Below are 23,092 nucleotides of genomic sequence, written 5' to 3'. Positions count from 1 at the left end.
CATTAAAAAAAAACAAGAAATGTCAATATTTCGTCCGTGCCAAATATTTTGACGTCACATGCCAGCGTTTCCAAACGACGAATGAAATGATTAGTTACAACGACTATTTGGTGTACAAATTTGAAGAAATCAGTTGTGATTGGTCGTCCGGGCAAAATAGCCGCTCTCGTGTTCGGAAAACCCGAACGAGCCCCAACCACTTGAAATTCTTAAGAAGTAAATAACTCCTCCCGATGCAATCCGCCATTTGCGATTTCTCCGTAAATTTATTCATCCGTGGCGTCCATTTTAGCAGTTATTGCAGTCATGTCTACGTAAATTCGGCCAGGACTAAATTATTTATATATTTTTTTTTGTGAAGCTGTCATATATATACATAAAAAAGGGTTCCATTTATTCGTAAGAAGTGCTTCAGGTGGAGCTTCAGATATCGTTCGTCATCTCGCAAAGAAGAACACCCAATGGCTGACACCGAAAAGCTAAATATAGACAGCATCATCGCACGTCTCCTTGAAGGTAAAGCATTTAATCAACGAATTAATAAATTAGTGCATCTTAATTGATTCGGAGCGTTTTCGATCGAGCGCGATTCGCATTCCTGCGTTGCGTCATCTTAATTAGCATGCCTTGAACATACTTGGCTAGGAATCGGTTGCGTTCATGAGCTTGCAAGGTGCCCTTGTAATAAATGGGCGACCTCATGACGAAATAAATTTCGATAATTTTGACAGTGATCGTCATGGGCCCGCATGTGGGAGGCAAAAAAGGACGCCCGGGATGAGATCTTGTTTTTGTTTTTCTCCCAATAAACATTCATGAAAGGGTCCCCCCTCCATAGGGCGAAAATGTCCTGGGGGCCCCCCCCATTTCGGGGTGGGGGACCAGGATAATAAAAAAAAAGTATACCTAGTTTGCGTGAAGTTAGTAATGAGAGTTTAATTCTTGGTGCATGAATAAAAGATTGTTTTGTAGTATTGTATTGTAAGAGATTGTTTTAGAAGTTTTTAGTTAGATTGAAACAGTGATTGTAATGTTTTGTTTGCCATAAATTGAGAATTTATGTCATCGCACTGAATAAAAACATGTAAACTACGATAGAAAGGTTTTGGAATGTTCGGGCATCGTGAATGTGCGATAGAACTTAGTAGCTCCCAAATCTTTCTATCATAGTGTGAATGATGACTGCAAAAGCCTAATGTATTTCAGAAAATGTGTGTTTTGGTTATAGAAAGAGTACTTAAGTTAAATGTTTTGAACATTCAACAATGTGTGCCAATGGTTTTTTTTTTATGCAGAGTGGTGACGAATTCTAGGTGCCAAGTCGCTGTGTCGATTAAAAAATTGGTTGTTCCAACCTGTAAAATTTTCATTGTGTTGTTTCTAATTTAGAATATGTACAAAATGTTTGGATGCAGTATATCCACCAACAATAGAAAAGTCAAAAGAAGAATTGTTTTGGCTCGGTTCTTCTTGGGTGAAAGATGTCAAGGCACCACAACAATTTTTTGGGAACCTATAGTTTTTTCTTTTTTTGCAGTTTGTTGAGCCCTGTTTTCATGGGAATTTAAATGTTCGGTCCAGGGCTGTACATAGGGACAACTGTTTTAATGCTCTTGGTACTCAGTTTCACCAGGGATTCTCTGGTGAGCGAAATGGAAAAATTGTGATCCAGATGTACTATCAACTACAGAGTTCCATAAGATTAACAGCGTCCCCCCCCCCCCAAAGCAGAATATGCAGAAATCTCTGTGACATACATGGCAGAATAATCTGGAAGAATTCTGAGAAAAGTGTAGATAGAGAACACTATTATGAGAATTTTTACTGTCGAACATTTCCAGTCAGCTTAGGGCACGTTGCAAAACAATGTAAAACATTGTTTTGTGGCAACAGCCTTGGTGTGTGACTTCAATCACAAGTGATCATTGATATTTTCTTGTGAAGGAAATTCTGTGCATTAGAGAAGAGTTATGATTAGTCACCATGATGACAAAACCCAAGGTAGTCATGGCGACCAGAAAATTTGTATTGGTGCCTTAAGTTTTCTGTGCATGTTGTTAATGCGGAACAGATCCAGATCGCCAAGGATGGCATAATAGCTCTGGGTTGCCGTACCTTCTCTCTCACTTCTAGAATCATCTATTCCAGGTGGCACTAGAAGCGGGGTATTCAAATGGCGTCTTCCTTTTTGTATTATTTGAAATAGTGTCATTTCGTTGTCTAATGCATTGTTCCCAGTTCTGTGCTTTTTCTTGGTTATTTCAATTTTTGCTAGTGTTGTGTGCTGGCGTTATATCGTTATACATTACATTTTTTTTTTTTCATTGATACAGTATTTCATATTGTAATCCTAGCAAACAGTTTCCTCCCAATCAGGTTAGGTAATTTTAAAAAATTATTGGCAAATAGTAATTAATGTTGTAGGACTTGACCATCATATCCTCTTTTTATCTCTAACTTACTATATTGGAACTGTGATTCATTTTGTTAAACCAGTAACAGTGCAAGTGTTTTAAAGAAAGTCTTTCTGGATATTATGCCAGGACTTGAACTAATTTAAAAATTTAATAAAATCTAGGGTTTAAAAGTTTCTTAGGAGAGCCAAACATTTTTTTTTATTTGAAGAAAACGACGGCATGGTGATCTGTGGGATTTGTAAAGCTCTGTATTATTCTGAGGTAAATTTAAGGAAGAACAGTTTGTTGTCTCTGGCATTTGCACCTTGGTCCTCCAGCATCTCAGCAAGTGCACTGACTATCATATCACACAGAGACATGACCTTTCTTTCGTGTTAGCATGCACAGTCATATAATAGTTACATGTATTTAAGAAATGCAAGGTTTACTGAAAAAGTATCTTCAACTGTTTTTCATGCGTTAACTAATGAAGCTAGGGAGGTGTTGTTTGGTGTGCATATGTAGGCGATCCTAGTGGCAGGGGTGCAAGAGCTGCGCCGAAACGGTTCTCTGGCTACACAGTGCGCCAAGGCATCGAATCCCTGCGCATTTGCGCCAATTCTAGTTTGTGGTTCGCGGAGGTACCGCTGCTGGAGTACGGCAAATACACTTAATTTAGGAAAAAGAAACATGAAAATTTTTTTCACAGGACGCGTTCTTTTCGAGATACGGGGGGGGGGGTTGCGGGAGAAACTTCAATCTTTTTTCACTTCCCACCATCTACCACAATCGCGTTATCTCGTGACCTTGGAAAATAGTTATACTACCTTGAAGTATAAAGTCTTGTACGGTTATTGGTATAACCGGCGGGTTATCAAAGTCCCTGAATGAATATGCTAAATTTTCCGATTTTGGACACCATTTTTTCTCCTGCTGGTTATAGGTTATATACTGAAAATAATGGTAATTTTGCGGCTGCCAACCTGTGTTCAAAGACTGCATACATCGAAAAGGGGATTGGTTTACTTGTTTAAATTACCGAAATTTTTCGGAGATCGTTGGGGAGAAAATAGGATCTGTAAAAACTCCAGCTAAAATATTCATAGTTTTGTCATCTAGCCACTATATGGTCGTTTGGTTATCGTCTGCGGTTGCAGATCGTAACAATTTCACATCGTAAAAATCCGGATTTGGCGGACAGAGCTGGCTCGAGGGGAAAAGATCTCTACCCATGCAGAACCTTTTTTTTTGGCGCTACTGACCACGTTTCTTTGGTCGACAAACCTTTTTTTGCCCTTTCAACTCCATTTGGCACCTCCTCCTTGAGCGGCGCCCAATATGGCCGCACGGTCCACCACTGCATTGGTGAGGAAGGAGGGGCATGCTCTTAACAATAGTCAGAGGAAGGAGTTTGTACTAGGAGCATGCTCATTTCACATAACTTCTGTGAGATACCTTTTTTATATTAATGCCCTAACTTTCCAAAACATGTTGGAGAGAATGAAATGTTTGCACCCTTTCTTGTTTTTCGCACTCCCTCTTGTGCATTGCTTGGATAGGGTACATTACTCCCTCGTGTATTGCTGGGGGGGATGTTTAACATTGTATAACCAACAGAACTATTGATTATGTGTGATGAATGGGTTGCACTAGAATGCAAAGAATTACAAGAAGTGAAATCAGTTCAGAGAATAGATAGATATTGGGCAGACATATTCAAACTTTGTAACCTTGAAAGCAGCCCTAAGTTCAAAATTTTGCCAGTTTTGGTGAAGGTTTGCAGAAGGCGCTGCGTCTGAAGGTAACGCAGACAGTGAAAGAGACAGTGAAACATTGTTAACAAATAAATAAAAGTCTGTTCGAACATTGAAAAATCTGCCCATCCAATGCTTTAATGGAATAAGACATACAAAATCTTATGTTCAAGGGTATAAAAAATTTGAAAGAAATTGTCATTGCTGTACTTCTGAAAGCGACTCGTGATTCGTAATCTATTAACATGCTATTAGGTTGAGAATTGTTTGAGTAAATAAGGTAGTTTTATTATATTCTGCACACACTTTTTTTGCTATATCAAGAGGAATAAGATTTTGGTGTTCAAGCAGCAGAAATTCTTGCTGCCTAGGTTTTCAGTATGCATGTTGGTTAATTTGAAAAGAGTCTAATAATTTTTATTTGTCATTTCAGTAATGCACGTTTTATTTGTGACAGATAAGATAATTCAGAAAAAATTTAAATGGATTTTAATTTGTGAAGGAAATTTATATAGAATTATTTGTTCCAACCATTTTTGGCAAAACTTCTGGCGTTTCACAGAAAAATTACTCCTTATATTACATATATAGTTCGTGTTTAGTTCTGTTCCATTTTCAAAATTTCTGCTCCAAAAATGAAATTTGCTGCTCCAAAATGGATGAGGGGCACTTGCACCCCTGTAGTGAGCATGCGTGAATTTTTTTCCTGCCTACAGATGCTGCCAAGCTCTGTCACAATTGGGTTTTTGACGAAAATAGGAAGAACTTGAATGATTCAATTGTGTTCGTGATCGAGCTCTGCCAATTATAACTCAGAACTCCTTGACAGTTTGGTGATGGTTGTGCCATGTAATGTATGCTCGTGATGAACCGCACCATTAGAGTCAAAGAAGATGGTCAGCATGACTTTCACATTGAATCTTTTGAAGACCATATTGTCAGTCAGTCAATAGAATGAACAGATCCGATGCTAATGCTCATCTCGTGTGCAAGTTCTTTGATTCAACAATCATGCATAATAAAGGCCCTCACTTGGTCAATAATCTTATTTCTGGATGTTAAGGGCCTACTAGAACATACTTCACTCTTCACTGACCATCTTTGATGCAGTTGTATCCCCAAAGCAGAATGTATTTTATTGTTCTGCAGCCAGTCCTCGGCTGACTAGAAATGTTCTGCAGTAAAAAATCCCCATAATAATGTTTTCTACACTTTTCTTAAAATTCTTTCAGATTGTTCTGCAGTAACACTAATTTTCTGCAACGTGCATCTTAGATTTTGGCATATTCTGCTTTTGGGGTTGTACCACTCTTTTATCAGTAAGCTCATTACTTAGTCTTCAAAGGCCTGTTGAATCTTGAATCTTGTTTCCACTCCAGAATTACCAAGCTTGACACAAAATTCAATGCAGTAGCATCATTGTCATTTTGTCAAATACGGAAATGCAATATGCCTCTCGCACTTCCTAACTCGTCAGTAGTCTGCTGACAGCTTCTGCAGGCAGGGAAGAATTCAATACACAAATCAATCATGTATGCTAGGATTACCTACATATTGTGCACCAAACCACACCTTCCTAGCTTCACATGTTTATGCACAAAAAATTATGGTGGAATACTTTTTGGACAAACTTTGTGTGTCTGTATGCATATTGTTTTGTATGAACTTTTTTTAAAATGGGTTGTGACTCACTGATACTAAGTATGCCAGTGAACTCTATGTTACAATTATTATTTTATTAGTGTTTCTCAATTTGTTGTTTACCACGCGGATCGCTATTATGTGCCTTACAAATTCAAGATACAATTATCAGTATTCCTCGGAACATGTAAATAGGTCTTTATATTTTTTTCTTTGATAAATTTGTCCGCATGTTTTTAGAATCCTGGCTGTATTGAATTTCTTTTGTCTTTTACAGGCTGAGATGAAAGTTTGGTAAAAGTTCTTTTATAAAACTTGAAAAATGCCACAAACAAGCGCATTGGTTAGATTGGAACCAATGTAATTGGTACAATTATTCGTTTTTTCTTCAAGTTTTATAAAAGGACTTTCATCAGACTTTAGTGTAAATCCGGCCTTATGTGAACAATTGCTATACTTTTTTTTTCTCTTCGATTTATGACCCATGATATTTATGTATCGCCTTTCTTACATTTTCAAATTTTTTTATATGTACAACAGTATAGATGTACCTATGAAATGTATATGTATTATAACAGAGCTGGACAAATCCCAGGCGCCAGATTACATGGCAATTAGAAAATTGTATTGCCATCTAAAATTTCTAAATGTGGTTGCACAGTTGGAGTAAATTTTTAAATTTGGGGTCTAAGGGCAACACAAAATTTTCTGAGCTCATTAGGCTGCGTCTTTTTACATGGAAAAAGAAAACATTGTTTAGGACATTTTTACGTAAGCAAAATACCATACTTAGCTCCTAAGAAATTGGGCTGGCGCCTGAATATTTTTTCTATTTGTCAAGCCCTGACATATATAATGTATATAAAGTCGCAAATTGGATAAATACAAGAAGAAAATTAGCATCTGTTTCCTTCAGGACTTCATATGAAAAGAATATGATGTACATCATGAAATTAGGAGACACGTCTATTGTTTTCTGTCATTGGTGAAGATGGTTATTAATTTAAAATAACTGAACCGATATACATTGCCCATTAAAAAATCAAGCAAAATGAAGAAAATAAAATATTCCTGAATTTCAAGTCAGAGTTGCTTTGTAAAGCTTATAGAACATAGTTTTTTTTGCAGGAGAACACAATGCAGATCATTCACGTGATTCAGAAACTGGTGAGTCGAGTCTTTTCTACAATGATTCAATCTACATCGTCAAATTTACTGTACTGTTTATCGTTTATCAACTTTGACAAACCAATAGTTTGCAAGTCTAGATAATGTGGCTCATCCAAATAACATATATTTTGCACAAGGAAATCAAGCAGTCAATACATAGTTTGAAAATTTATGGTTGAAGTTAATTAATGAAAAACCCCTGCAAACTAAAAAATGAAAGCTTCAAACACATCTATTGAACAAGCTTCAACTAAAATCATATTTTATCCAGTCATTGTCTTTGATGGTCACTCTGTCAGATTTTGGATGGTTTGAATTTTAAATTACGCAAGATTCATGGCAAAATTATATATAAAAAATGGTAGTTGCTTCATTTTACAGAGACTATTTCAGCCTATAAAAACCATTACAGCAGTAAAACATTATTTTTACTACAGGACTTGATGAATCCCAGCTGTTGTTTACATTAAAAAAAATTGGTATGCATGTAGGAAATTTTGTGATTTGAATGGAGTCAAAGGTTAGTGAAAAAAATTTGCCTGAATTTATATTGGGACATATCTACAAACATGCAGAGGGCTGAACAAGTTCTGGAGAGGAAGTCAAAAGAAACATTACTCGCAGCATTTTTCTTGGGAAAAAATTGGTTGGCACAAAAATATTTTTTCTCGAATTGTCAAGCCCTGTATATAGATATGATATTTGAAAGAAATGTTATGTTATAGACCCGAAGAGAGAAAACCTGATCAAGTTGATTTTAAACACTTGAATTTTTATTATTGATTCAACTTAACTTTCTCGCATCTGTTATTTACAACCAAGGATAGTCCTCACCGACGAATTTCAGAGTTGAAAATGAATGTTTTTTCTTCTTTGCCTCTGAATTCCAGTTTCTTTGCAGACGGGAACGTGGAAGAAAAAGATGAATTCGGAGATGGTGAGTTTAGGGCAATTCTGCTGTCGCTGCAATGGTTCTTTTATTTTCCCTTTGTAAGATTTTTGTGAAAATAAGCACATGAATTATTCCATCTAATATTTTTAAAATACTCATTCAATGTTGACTGCATACAAGAGATTCTATACATATATGCACTCGTTTCCAATTTTTTCTTTCAAAATGAAAATTGTCAAATGAAATATTGGTCACAAAATTTTTTTGGGGTATACCTTTCATGTAATGGAAGCAAAATGTGGTCGTAGCAATTTACTATGAGTAGTCGCAATCAGTACTGAGATGTGTATATCTTGCACATCTCTATGATGGTTTAGGTGACTATTGATTGACACACTAGGTTACAGCATTTGGTAAGAACCCAAATCACTATTGTCTTTGCTTGGCTTCTATTTCTATATATAAATTGAGTTTTTCTAATAGCCCTTAAATTTTTTTTCAACTTTATCAGGATTTAATAATCAATTTACTATATAAATATAGGAACTTTAAGGTATCAATACAGATTTTCTAAATTACCTGGTGCCTGGTATTTGTAAAGCCCTGATGTAGGGACCACCTATTCCTGATGGAAAAGATTCAGCCATATATTATGAAGGTGGCCCATCTTTTGCAACAAGTCTACATGGGAATCTTCAGTAAGTTTGGGTAGTATGCATCCAAGCTGCTTTACAGTTTCAGCAGAATGACGTCCCTTGCCAAACTTCCAATACCAGCATTAAAAAAATGATAGCCTTTTTTTTTAAGGATCTCTCTCTTTCCAAGGGACTTGGGTCATTCTGATTGGTGTCATAATCTACAGAATTTGTTTTGGGACATGCTGATGGAGGGCGATCTATTTTCTAAAAGTCGTGCACCATCGTACATCAGTAAGGCATCATTTGATATGGAAATTGATGAAACTTCTAGGGTGTTGGTGGCCATTTTCCATAATATAAAGAGGTATGTATACAGACATACATTTATGCTGGGGATGACAACCACCTCCAATACTAGATTGTGATATCATTCATGGGTGGCGTGAAACAAAATTTTCCCAGAGCGAGATCTATTTTCTGTGCCCCTCTAGCGTATAAGCTGTTACCAGTATAATGACCCAGAGAACTCACAAATTCATATGCACCAGGGATCTTCAATGCATGACCTATTGAGATCTCTGGTGACACATGTAATAAAGTGTAGTGGCCGGTGAATCTCATTAAAACGTCAAATGTGGACTGTATTGTGCCAGCGGTTGAAGGTGTGGTATACTGCATGCGTATGCATGGAAAAGTAGTATTCGCTGTAAATTATTCCATCTGATACATTTATAGTTTGAGTTAAAAAAGCATGTTTTAGACATTTTTCTGCAAGTTCTTAATGTCCCTAATTAGGTGTCCGTGTGGTTGCCCAATTCCAGAACTTTCCTCTATAATTCATACACCAGGGTAGGGTATTTCTGTAGTAAATTTCATTACATTATGACCAATAGTTTGGATTTTTATTAGCAAGATTCAGAGACACTGACTGAATGGTACATGCTGTGTAGATTATATATCGGGAGTTAACGTCATGCCATATTTTCAATTCTGACTTTAATCCAGAAATGTAATTTAGAAGTGTTAGTTCATTTTTTTCTTTCAATAGTTTAAGTCTCAGCTTCGAGAGTTCTCCACTAGACTGTGAAATCACTATTTCTCTGTGGAAACAATTCTGGTAATACTTTCTTCTTGAAATGACAATCGACTTGTACTATTCTGACTTTAACCCTCTCGTATAAGAACAGATACAGCTGTGATTGTTAATTGCAAGCAATTGATATAGCTTTTGAGAAGAAAACTCATTCCAAGGGAGGTTTGAAGATATTTAAGAGGTCATTGTAACGTCAGCATCGGGGGGGGGGGGGTTTGAAGGTTGCTTGCGTCATTAACTACTCCTTTTTGAAGATATGAAATATTCTAAGCTGCTGGCGAAATTTTGCTGATGGGGGGGAAGGGGGTCAAAAATGACTGAAAATCTGAAATTGATTGACCTGATAGGTCAATCAAATCTATCATAAATTTTGTTTGTTGAATTCTTCATGTAAACAAAGACACTTGATTAATGAAATATAAGGAAAATATTGTTTTTGTAATTAAAATAAGTGATTCCTATTTCATTGCAAATTAGTGATGCAAAAAAGATTTTTGTGCAGTAGTTTTTAAAAGTGCATTTCCTAAATTTACATATTCATTTGTTTTCCCTTTTCATTGTATATAGTTAGAGGATCGAGACCAGGAAAGAATGTGCAGTTGACAGAGGCAGAAATAAGGGGACTATGCTTGAAATCCAGAGAAATATTTCTGAGCCAGCCCATCTTACTTGAGCTGGAAGCACCGCTGAAGATTTGTGGTTAGTTTTATTCAGTTTGCTTGTGGTAGTTTGTGATTTTTCCCAACTTTTACTGTGGTCTGTCCAACAGTGTCTCATCGCAATATTTATTCTTTTTTTTTTTATAATCATGGTTTTTTCAATGAGTCAAATATTTGAGTCTTCATAATCACTAGGCAGACTTTATTTCATTCGTGGTCATATTTTCAGTGAAGTAGGAAACTAAAGTAAATCTGATCACTCGCATTGTAAAGGTTATTGAAAATTCTGGAACTCTACTGTGGTTTTCTAGTAGCTATGTCTCTTGAGAAGGGAAGTTAATTTTACTGGGGGGGGGGGGGGAGAGAGAGAGAGATGTCATATGTGTTGTAATGAGGAAAATGAAACAAATCTCTGGTTAATACTCAATAGTTTGCATATAATTATTTCTGAAATATGTTGCAATTCAGTACCAGAAAAAAAAATGCATGGTTTAAGCTATTAGATGGGCTTGACAAATCGGGAGGGGGAGGGTGGGACAGCTCCAAAATAATTTTTTTTAAGACTTTTCTGAGATTTTATGGCTTTTTTATAATCTTTATATGTCAGTAGATACGCTGCTTAAATTTTGTTGTCAGTTCAATTTATCAATCATACATAGAAAATTTTATTCCCCAGTTTCAATTCCTTGGTTGCCGTGGCAACTGTATGCTAGAGATTTGTATGCTCGGCCATTGGTATATAGTTATTATAAAAGCTTTTTCGAATTCTTTGAATTTTATAATTTTTTGAAAAATACATTTTATTTCTTTATATTTCTTTATTATAATAAATTTATAAACAAGTATTTCTGCTCTTCTCCTGCAGTTTTGCCTCTAAAACAGACTTTACATAATTGCCAAGTTTCTTGGATTTTCGGGACACCTCCCAAATTTGTAGTGTCCCTTGGAAAATTATCTCCCAAATTTTGTCCATGATTGCAGAAAAAAACCCTTTATTTTTTGGGGGGCGGGGAGAAAGTTGTTTCCAAACAATTAGGAAAAGGTCTGTTTTCATTTTTCTGTCCAAAAGTGTCACAAGCATAATACTGTAAATTGTCGCCATTGCATCAAATAAATATTTTTTGAAGGAAAAGACAAAATTCACCAAACAGCCAGTATTGATTCACCATTTGAAATTGGTGAGATGACTTGTATCTGCTTTAACCACGTGGCCTGTTTCAATACTAATTTTTCTGTTGCCGTGATTGAGAGCAGTAATGACAGGTAATTTAACTTATTGGTCCCAAAGCAGAATGTTTTGCATTGTTCTGCAATGAGCCCTCAGCTGACTGGAAATGTTCTGCAGTTCCCATAATAGTGTTTCCTACATTTTTCTTAAAATTCTTCCCAGTTGTTCGTAGTAGCACTTATTGTTCTGCGATGAACGTCGCAGATTTCTGCATATTCTGCTTTGAGGCCTATTGGTTGGTTATGATTTATGATTGCCTACTTGGCTAATCTGTGTTGGCTTGCATGATGCATCGTTTTTTTGAAAGGGAAGAATTCCTACAATTTTACTTTTACAGTGGACTGTTACTGTATGTGTGCAGAAGTTTATATTATTTAAATAGGCCTTTTCAAAAGACTTCCAGTAATTCAGCAATTTTTGATAATCCGGCACACTCTGATGTTATATGTGCCGGATTAGTGAGTCTACTGTATTAATGAAAATCCCTACATTGTTTGTCGAAAATCCCTTTTGTATTTTTGTGTGGAATTCAGATCTGTGCTAAAAAATTCCTAATTCTCATTGTTCAAAGTTTGCAGCTATAGAATTGTACCAATTTTGAATGCATAAAATTTTATTCATCAGATTCTCATTTTAAAAAATGTATAAAGTTTTTTAGAAGTAAGGTTACATAAAAGAATGTTTTTCCTGTTTTCTTTCTCTAATCTGAAACATGATAATTGTATAATTATTTTTTGCTTGTCTCTACTATTATCTGGAAGCATGACATATCAAAACTTGATTTGTATCTTGAATTTACAGGAGACATTCATGGGCAATACTACGATCTGCTAAGGCTCTTTGAGTACGGAGGCTTCCCTCCTGAAAGCAATTATTTATTTCTCGGAGATTACGTCGATAGAGGAAAGCAGTCATTAGAAACCATATGCCTGTTGCTTGCATACAAGATCAAATATCCAGAAAACTTTTTCTTGCTCCGTGGGAATCATGAGTGCGCAAGCATAAACAGAATTTATGGTTTCTATGATGAGTGTAAGTAATGTTTTTACTTTCAGTAATTCATTTTTTTGTTAAATGTTTATAGTAATGATTTTTTTTCCCCCAGTTTTCTAATTATTATGCAGTAATATTTCTCACTATTGTTGACAGTAGTATTTATTTTTTTAATGTCAAAAGTTTTCAATGTGCGTGAAGCCAATTTTTTTTTTAATGACCAAAATTATTATGGAGAAATTCTACTGCTGTTGTCATAGAAATCTGTTATAAAAAATGAAATTGGCTTTCACGTGATAACTCGTTACTTACTTTTGTTCGTACAATGCATAGATTTCTTTGCAAATGATGCATTTTGAAGTGGAGTTTAATTTTTAATTTTGATATTTGTTTGCATAGGCAAAAGAAGATACAACATAAAACTGTGGAAGACATTCACAGACTGTTTCAACTGTTTGCCTGTTGCTGCAATAGTTGACGAAAAGATATTCTGTTGTCATGGAGGTGAGTGAATGAAAACATGTTTGGTTGAATTCTTAAATGCACCTACATTTGTCTTCAAACTGCTGATTTTGATACACGTGCAGGACTTGGCTAATCAAAAATCATAGGTGCTAATGCTTCTGATTTACCCAGAACTCTTCCAATGTTGTAGCCTTATTAAAATCTTTCAATCAAAAACCAGATTCTTTGTATCTTAAAAGAAAAATCCTCAAGGTATACTTTGCGAAAATGAACAGTCTCTAAAAAAAATCTGTCAGTTCTTGCAACTTTAGGCTGACTGTGTTGCCTCAAGAAAAATACGGGTAATGGCCAAGTGTTTTCAAAAATGGAAGTTGTCAGTTTTTAAAATCGCCAAAAAATTCAAATAGCAGGAATTGAAGCTCTATTGCAAATCAATAAACAGTTGATTGAGATTAATTCTATTGGGGGGAAAACGTTTAACATGACAAATATGTGATAAAAATATTGGTCATTATAATAAATTGGTCATTTATAAATTGGCAAAATAATTTTAATTGATTTCAATGCAGAACAGAAATTCAAGTAGGCTTTGTCAAAAAAATGGGAGATCTTATTAAAAAAGTTGGTGGTAGAAAGTTTGGGATAATGCATCAGTGTTCCAGAAAAGGGGTCATCAATATAATCCCCCAAAAAAAGTGACATGTTTTCTTTGGTAGCAAAACATTTCGTCACAGGACAAACTACAAATTTTTTCAAGTCCAGGAATTGGCACCAATGCAAAGTATATAGAGTAAAACCTGCTTGTGTGCAGGGGGGGGGGGGACTGTAGAGACCTATAAAAAATATTGTTATAAATAGGTTATCGTTTCGGGCAGTTTGAATATTTGCATTATTTCTATTAAATAGGAATTCCACCAGGACCAAGGAAAATAGACAAGTTTATTGTTATAGACAGTATCGTTATACACAGGTTTCACTGTATAATGTACTAACATACTGTTAAATCTTTGTTTACCGTATCCCCAATATTGGTAAGAGGTAGGTGTGTGTCTCTCTCTACCAAATTCCTGTAAGTCATAATCTGAATAACCACTGTTTATAATCTCTGTCGCTAAAGAAAAGTGTGAACAGTGCCACTTCCTATCTGAGGGACATTGTTTCAGCCTTAATGGCAGTATAGCCCAATTCACATTCTGGTCTATGATTAATCAAATTTGGTTAGAAGTTGCAGACCACATCAAATGATTCTTAACACATTTGGCTCCTTTGCCATGGGTTGAGCATGCACTATGATTCAAAGGTGCCAATGACATGCTATAGTATGTCAAATACCCAAAATTTTGGAAAAGGACATATAAAAATTCGGTTTGCACATTCCCACAGGGCACACTCATTCCTAGTTCTAAGAAGAAAATAGTACAGGGTAAAAAAACTCCCAGATTTCCCCCTTTCTACCGCCTATCATGATTGTATGACCTTAAAATATAATTTCTGGTTTGAAATACAAATTAAGCCCTTTACTGTATATTATATCAGGGTTCGCACATTCCTTGAAAATCCTTGGAAAAAAAAGTTCATTTTCAAGTCTTTGAAAGTGCTTGAAAAATCGTAGCAGTCCTTGAAAAAAAATAAAAGCATTTGAAGTGCTTGAAGAGATTTTTCTGCCTTAAATTTCTTTTTCCTATTCCCCGTTCCTCTCAAACGTTCAACCCATACAAAAAAGAGCGAAGCAATAGAAATGAGTTGCGGGACGTATGGTCACGTGAACCGGAGGTATTTTTCCTTAGTGCTTGTTACCTAAAATCTGGCAGCAAAACACGATACCGCCGCGGGAAATGCAGTTGGAAAAGCAAGGTTTCTATAGTCCGTTTCAGGTTAACTTTGCAGTGCAGAGAAAGGTAGAGAGTGTATTCCTTCGCCGCAAAATATAGTTCCCATATATCGGAGGCTTACGATGATCATTTATGCAGAATATTTCAATTTTTTGAATGATTGAAAATGAATACTGAAAAAATAGTGTTCTGAATCGATCTTTATTCGTTTAAGAATTTTAAAATAGAAAAAAAAAATGATCACCATTATGCGTAAAAAAAAGATTTTTCTCAGTGAGATTGGCGAGAATCAGCTATACCTTACCGCGACTGCGCATCGATACATTGGTTGAAAGGCTTTCGTTGTCATAGCAACGTGTGATGCGGTTCCCTCGTAGCTTCCCTTTCACTGCAAAGTTAACCTGAAACGAACTATAGAATATATACCGGGGTCCGGTTCCCCTTCATTTATTGTCAAATGCGGCGGATTGACTTAATTAGACGCACACGGCCAAAGGGTTCTTCAATCATGGTTCAGTAATAAACAAGCTGACCATATTTTCTCGATAGAAATGCAGGACATATATTCAGTAAATACGGGACAAAACCCCCGAATTTTGCGCTAAATAACTAACTTTTTCGGTAAGGGGCCGTTAAAGTTTTACGTCAGCAAAACTCAGACACACACAATAATGAAAGTCTCAAACATGAAGTTGCCAATTTGCAACAGAAAAAGAAACATATTTAAAGTAGACATTGCCCACAATATGCATTGTAGGGTTAAATTTCAAATCCATGCATTAGCAATTTGGAGGATAGGTGGCACCATCTACTGAACACAAGCACACTTAGGTTTCACCAACACAAATCTGACATAGCTCCCTTATTCAGGTGGGAAAATATTGTGGCAGTTAAATGGTGGTACACCCACAGTTGTGATCCATCAGGGTGGGAAAAGAAAATCATTCCACCAGGAAATTGCTTTCTGGGATTTATATGAATCAGAAGATAAGTGTCAGAATCGCATTTGCTTTAAAGTTAATGAGAAAACATAATTGAATGAGCTAAGGTATATAGGTATATATATATATATATATATACACACCTTAGCTTAAATATATATATATCTATTCTATAATATAAAATCGCAAACAAACTCGAAAAGGGCCTGTTGCTAAGCAACCGAGTGACGGAAGTGGGTGAAATTTTTGAGTGACGGAAATCTGTTACGGAAGTCGGTTTCGATTCATATATCGATATTCACATTCATATATCGTACATTCATATTCATATATCGATATGATATCATATATCGATATTGGGTCGATATTCACATATCGGGACCCATTTGACCCATCGGGACCATGTTATGTGCATGTACCAAGAGGCTCCTACATCCTACAGCAGAGCCCTTAGGCTGGAATTTAGATTTCGAGCCCCCAAACCAGCTTTTCAGGGGCCCCTCTGTGATTAATTAATTTATAGTGTGAAAAATCAAAAAGTGATAAGAATCGTTGTGGCCCCTGTCAGCCCTTCCTTTGTGGGGGGGGGGGGTAGGTCCATGCCGAGAGGTATATATATGTATAATATACACACACAACAGCAGTGCTCCCAACACAGGGTCGGGGTACCCGGGGAAGATTTCACGTATAAGTAAAAAGTTTTCATTTCCAGGGGCCCTTGATGGATCTCATTGTTTTCTTGCTGCTTTAACGTTGAAAAATTTCGATAGCGGAAGCAAAAGATATATCCAGTCTGGGGCCCCACCAAAAGTATGCGAATTGGTGTCCCGGGTAATTGGTTGGGGGGTCCTGGATTTTATTCGTTGGTAAAACGAATACAAATGGAAATTTTTCATGGCACTCGCACCGGGGGATGACCGACAAGCTTCCATGTCGGGGGCCCCATGTTTACAGGTTTCATTTTGGGGCCCTGGAAGAATCTCATTCTTTTCTGTTGTAGAATTCGCAACAGCGGAAGCCCGAGATAAAGCCAGTCTGGGGCCCCACCAAAAGTATGCGAATTGGTGTCCCGGGTAATTGGTTGGGGGGTCCTGGATTTTATTCGTTGGTAAAACGAATACAAATGGAAATTTTTCATGGCACTCGCTCCGGGGGATGACCGACAAGCTTCCAAGTCGGGGGCCCCATGTTTACAGGTTTCATTTTGGGGGCCCTGGATTTTATTCGTTGGTAAAACGAATACAAATGAAAATTTTTCATGGCACTCGCTCCGGGGGATGACCGACAAGCTTCCAAGTCGGGGGCCCCATGTTTACAGGTTTCATTTTGGGTGCCCTGGATTTTATTTGTTGGTAAAACGAATACAAATGAAAATTTTTCATAGCACTCGCACCGGGGGATGACCGACAAGCTTCCAAGTCGGGGGCCCCATGTTCACAGGTTTCATTTTGGGGCCCTGGACGAATCTCATTCTTTTCTGTTGTAGAATTTGCAACAGCCGAAGCCCGAGATAAAGCCAGTCTGGGGCCCCACCAAAAGTATGCGAATTGGTGTCCTGGGTAATTGGTTGGGGGCCCTAGATTTTATTCGTTGGTAAAACGAATACAAATGAAAATTTTTCATGGCACTCGCTCCGGGGGATGACCGACAAGCTTCCAAGTCGGGGGCCCCATGTTTACAGGTTTCATTTTGGGGCCCTGGATTTTATTCGTTGGTAAAACGAATACAAATGAAAATTTTTCATGGCACTCGCACCGGGGGATGACCGACAAGCTTCCAAGTCGGGGGGCCCATGTTTACAGGTTTGATTTTGGGGGCCCTGGATGAATCTCATTCTTTTCTGTTGTAGAATTTGCCACAGCCGAAACCCGAGATATAGCCAGTCTGGGGCCCCACTAAAAATCTGCGTATTGTGTCCCCGCTACTGGATGTGGGGCCCTGGATTTTATTCGTTGTAAAATTGATAAAAATGAAAAATTCTCACAGGGGGGTGTCCGACAAGCTTGCAGGTCAGGGCTTCATGGAAATGTTGGCAGGTTGTAATTCGGTGCCCCTGAATGTATCTCATTGATTTTTGTGGTTTAACATTGTAAAATTTGCAACACATCGGTAGCCCAAGATATATCCAGTGTGGGGCCCCACTGAAATTCAGCGAATTGAATCTGGGGACCCCTATGGGAAAGTTTTCTGGGGATACTTGATGAATCTCATTTGTTTTTTGTTGCTTTATTATTATTTTCATTAAAATTTGCTTCTTCAGTAGGCTGGTGCTTTCACACGTCCCTTTCCCCTTTTCCATAGCACGCTGATGAAGTGGGACGAAATAAACAAGATATGTCCGGGAGAGAAGTGGTGGGGAGGGGTTGGCCGCCTTTGGCGGCCAGAGCCCCCCTAGTATATATATAAACAAAATGTATAATCCATCAGAAAATTTATAGATTAATTTATTAGTAAATATATTCATGTGTTAAATTCTCAGTGCTAATGGGCTTTTTTTGTAAGCTTTGTCTACTGGAGACAAAGTAAAAGAACGAAGTTATAAGCTGGTAAATTAACTTTTTTTAATGATGTATTGGATTGAACAAGTTTTTAAAAATGAATTATTTGATTCACAGTGAGAGATACCAGTGAGAATGATGGGAGTGCATCATACTGTTTTTGAGAATTTTTTTCAAGGGGCCCACTTTTACTCAAAAAAGACCCAGATACTAATTTGCATCCCAGGACTGGTAAATTAGAGTACAGTGCCATCTCTGATGATTAGTAAAGTCAGGGTCCTCTTCAGCAGATACAATTGGGACCAAAAGTACAATATCCATTTCAACTGTCCAATGCTGCATAAAAATTTAAATACTGTTGTGGGTGTTAAGGATGCAAAATGCTGCAAGATTGTGTATGGGGAAAAATGATTCTTATTCCTTATTTTTGTTTTTCTAGGTTTGAGTCCTGACCTGCAGTCTATGGAACAGATCCGTCGTATTATGCGTCCAACAGATGTTCCAGACCAGGGTTTGCTGTGTGACCTGCTGTGGTCAGACCCAGACAAGGACGTGATGGGTTGGGGTGAAAACGATCGTGGTGTCTCTTATACATTTGGTGCTGATGTTGTTGCGAAGTTCTTACACAAGCATGACTTAGATCTTATTTGCAGGGCACATCAGGTATGCTATTCAGTATATCATACTTATTATACTTATATCATTTTAATAACAAAATGCTTTTACTGGAACACTGACATTCATGATAGCTCATTGGTACATTGAAAGTTATTTGTCTGATGAATTTTTTTAATTGTATGAATTAACCTGTTGAATGGGAATGAAATTTTACGAAAGACAAATAATTAACGGGGCATTCCAATAATGAAAAAGTTTCTTGTTTGGCTTGCAACTAGTAAATGTTTTAAAACTGCAAAATAAAATTTGTTTTACACATTTGGCTAGATTTCGGAAATTTAAATAGTTGATGTACCATATATTTTTCATGATCTGACATTCTTTCTCATGGGGACTTTTGCTTTTAATGACAGGTTGTTGAAGATGGTTATGAGTTCTTTGCCAAGCGTCAGTTGGTGACATTGTTTTCAGCTCCAAACTATTGTGGAGAGTTTGATAATGCTGGAGCAATGATGAGCGTGGATGAGACTTTAATGTGCTCTTTCCAGGTAAGAATTTTAATAAAAATGTTGATGTTTCTGCTTCAAAATGCTGCAGTTTCTGCTTAATAAAAATTCACTTGTTATACATAAACTAATTTAACCGCAACATTTTATTTGTGTCACTGTGATGAAGGAACGTATTCCAATTAATATGACTGGAAATCAGTCAATCAAGTAAAATGCAGATTCATACTTGATGAGCTTGTGATTATATGCAGTAGAACCTCTAACTGATAACTTTAATAAATGTTGAATTATCTGGGTAATATTCTCATGGTTGGCATAATACTAAATTCAATGGGAGGATAACCGCTTTGAGACACTGCACATGATAGCTAAAGCCTCCTTAAGTCAACTATGATTCACATTGTGTTGTGACAATTTCTCATAGTTGCCTGTGGATTCAGTTAATAAATTTACACATTTGTCTTGCACATTTCAAGGGGTTTTTTGTCAAAATAATTTGTTGGTCGAAAATACTTATACAAGTTGTACCTTGGGGGGGGGGCACATTTAATTTTTGGGGCCTGTGAACTATGGTAGTCAGGTTAGTGCGGATAATATCTGAAATTTTTAAGCGATAGATGGTTCAATAAGCTAAAAAAAAAGTTTTTCAGATTGAAATTTCCAAGTTGGAAAATGAAAGTTCTTCTAACGTTCGGCAATTGCGTTGCTCATTTGCAGATAAGAAATATTTCGATTCATGTTTATACTTTTTTATGCAATAATTTGCATTTTAATTTTATTATTGCAACTTATTATTCAAAATTGTCCATGAATTGGTATGTTTCATATTTCCCCCCCCCCCCCCCGAATATACTTCATACCTTGAAGATAGGGTCATTTTCCACTTTTTAGAGCATGGAAACATGATCTGGGAACTACGAAAATCGCAGATAAGCCCAGTTATATTCGACAATCACATTACTCATTTGCAAATAACAGATATGTAGATAAGCTTGTTTTTTCCACCATAATTTGAGATTTGGAAACCTTTTGTAGAAAATTGCGGTTTTTTTTTTTTTTTTGTTAATTTATAGATAGCATCAAATTGTTCAATTGTATGTATAAGTACATGGCATAAATTATGTTTAAAAATTTGGAGGGTGAGAACAAATGAATCTTCTCTAATTTAACATTTGCTTAAGTTGACATATTCATCGATACTTTTGGGGTGTCAGGTTATTAAGGTTCCACTGTCTTTTTAAGCTTTTTTTCAAAATGTTGTGTGTTTTTTTTTTTTTTTTTTTTTTTTTTTTTTTTTAATTCAGATAGTTGAAATCACTTTCTTTGTAGATTCTGAAGCCTGCAGACAAGAAGAAATTTCCATATGGCAACACCATGAACTCTAACAGGCCAATTACTCCTCCGCGTGGGCAAGTCAATAAAAAGAACAGCAAGAAATGAAACAGGTTACCAAGGACTGTGATATAACAGTTTGTGTCAATTCAGTATCAACAACTAAATAAATTCTGTTTCTAGTTTTAAGATATATTTCCTTGATGATTGTACATTTTCTTATATGTTTTATTCAATTCTTTTCTTCTTTTTTCAAACCGAAAAAGAAATACTTGCTCAGAATAATTTCAACTTTTTTTTTTGCTATGAATTTGCTACTAAATTGGGCTTTTCTTCCTTGCAGCAAAATCAACAGGGTATTTTCTTTTCTTTTGGATAATGAATTCCTTTTTTGTAATTAATCAAATCTGTTATGCATAATGTATTGCACATAATGAACAATGTGTGCTATATTGTGCATGATAACATAGCTACTGATTAACTAAATTATCGACAAATGATTTTCAGTTAATGTTACTCTTTATCATTCTTTGCAAAATCTCCCAGACAAGCAATGCTGCAATAAATCCTCATGCATTTTGTACAAAAAAAATCGTGTATATGTTTAGAAAATATTGACGTACATGTTTTTAGACGAGTATTTTCTTTGCTGGTCGGATGCGTTATAATATGTGAGCGTTTTGGACTTCCCGCACACACATAAGTAAATAATTTGATTTTTTTTTACAGACCTAATTTTTTGAACAATTTTTTTTTTAGGCAAATAATTTGAGTTTTTATAAAATAGGGGTGGGAGAACATTTTCATCTTGATGTCAATGCATTTATTACACATGTCCATTTTTCATTTAAAAGCCTCCAGAATTGTGCTCAATACAGAAATCATCATGAATGCCAAAAACATAACAAATTTATTTCGAGAATTACAATTGTTAGCAACCTTACCTGGAAATGACACAAATCTTCCTCATGAAAAAGAATCTGTATAATTTTGGTTTTGTGCATATAAAACATTAGGCATTATATATTTTTTCTTACTGTGCTGCCTTCAAGTTTAGTGGAAAACGAGCGAGAAGTCAATGCTATTGACACACACAGAGAGGGGTGGTTATTACTGAAGTAAATATTTGTATGCTTGTAATTCAAGCGGCTTCTTACACACACACACACAAGCTTAGATAAGACTGCTTTTACATACCGCTATGAATATTTCTGAGTTAATATATCACTGATGGTAATCTCACCTACTCTATTCAATCACCAAGATAATTTTGTTTGAAATTGGAAAATTTTTCAAATTGATTTTTTTTAAATTGAAATCAAAGGATGCCCAAGAAAAAAATGCAAATGTGTAAATCGTGTAAAGCATTGGTCTGTAAATTTTGCTTTAGCAATTGTGTCAACCCTGTAGTTTGACAACCGAGGATACTCCTTAAATTCTTGTGTACATGTGTATTTATTTTCTTCGATATATTATATATATATACTTAATTTCTGTGTCAATTTTTTTTAAATGTCTCCAGAAATGCAATAAGTATGAGATTTATTTTTTCCTATTATATTTTAGCTTTTTTTAAGTCGCGGAAAGAACTGATACTGTTATGAATGTAATTATGTAATGTTTCTTACAAGCACATGAATTTGATGAATTTCAGTGTCTGGATATGGTTTATTTTTTCCCCCGAAATTCCATGTGTGCGAAAGTGATTCGAAAAGATTGCGATTGTATTTTTGTAATCAAGCGCTAAGATGAATTAGAGTTGTGATTTTGACAAGTTCTATTGCACTTAAGAGAGATAGTTGGACGCTAGCAGTAAATTGAAAATTGGTCTGGTCTTACACAAATTGGTTGGGGTTACAAACATTATTTTGGGAAGACATTTTAATTTCCACAGTACTTCGTTTCTTCCCTTTTCCCCCTTCCGTTGCTTTTTTTGTGCTTCAATTTTTTTTATATATATAATTATGGTAGATTTTTGGTGTTTCTTTATGGTGTCTCGATGTTTTATACTGTGTTTGTTATACTGATTGTCCACACACGCAAAAAAAATTAATGCCTGTTCTTTATGAAATAGTTTTCGAATTTGGTAGTTCCCAAAGCAAACCGTCATTTGCGAGGGGAAAAAAAATATGCTCTCATTTTTTTTAATGTACAAAAAATAGTTTTAAGCCATTTCAAGTGATCCTTCATTGTAAAGTCATTTTATCCTTTGGGTGGAATAAATATCTTGATTCTTAAGTTCTGACTGCATTATTTGGATTGATATTTTTAAAATAACTGAAATAGATCTCAAGATTGTTTAATGGTATAATTAGTTTACAGGGCTCCTACTTTTTTACCAAATCCTATCGACAAAATTTTTGTAATTAATTACAATTGAGGAGAGAAATCTCATTGATATATTGCCAAATAATACAAATGTTGTGGATTGCA

General features: G+C 35.9%; 1 protein-coding gene across 2 annotated transcripts; it reads left to right on the top strand.

Moving 5' to 3' along the window:
• The first annotated feature begins 132 nt into the window (after positions 1-132).
• LOC149076915 (serine/threonine-protein phosphatase PP1-gamma catalytic subunit A) lies at positions 133-22,897 on the top strand. 2 transcript variants are annotated; one of them, XM_089244631.1, is made up of 8 exons: positions 215-516; positions 7,863-7,898; positions 10,152-10,283; positions 12,273-12,503; positions 12,864-12,968; positions 18,640-18,863; positions 19,232-19,366; positions 20,657-22,897. In XM_089244631.1, the coding sequence occupies exons 1-8, from the start codon at positions 462-464 to the stop codon at positions 20,765-20,767; spliced, it is 1,029 nt and encodes a 342-aa protein (XP_089100757.1). In that variant the 5' UTR covers positions 215-461; the 3' UTR covers positions 20,768-22,897. The 2 variants fall into 2 exon arrangements, with proteins under 2 accessions (XP_089100758.1, XP_089100757.1); XM_089244632.1 differs by lacking the exon at positions 7,863-7,898 and having other exon boundaries at positions 133-516.
• Positions 22,898-23,092: the final 195 nt, after the last annotated feature.

The sequence above is a fragment of the Pholcus phalangioides genome, unplaced genomic scaffold, assembly GCF_987345545.1.
Source record: "Pholcus phalangioides strain wild (caught in Gottingen) unplaced genomic scaffold, Ppha-v1.0 ptg000015l_1, whole genome shotgun sequence".
In the NCBI taxonomy this organism is placed as follows: domain Eukaryota; kingdom Metazoa; phylum Arthropoda; class Arachnida; order Araneae; family Pholcidae; genus Pholcus; species Pholcus phalangioides.
Note: the sequence above shows the minus strand (reverse complement) of the source record. Positions and strands in the feature narration are given on the sequence as shown.

Excerpts from the sequence above, each read along its gene's own strand:
- LOC149076915 (XM_089244631.1), top strand. The coding sequence starts at position 462 with ATGGCTGACACCGAAAAGCTAAATATAGACAGCATCATCGCACGTCTC. Across the intron at positions 12,504-12,863 it reads TTATGGTTTCTATGATGAGT|GCAAAAGAAGATACAACATA; the intron begins GTAAGTAATGTT and ends TTGTTTGCATAG. Across the intron at positions 18,864-19,231 it reads TTATTTGCAGGGCACATCAG|GTTGTTGAAGATGGTTATGA; the intron begins GTATGCTATTCA and ends TTTTAATGACAG.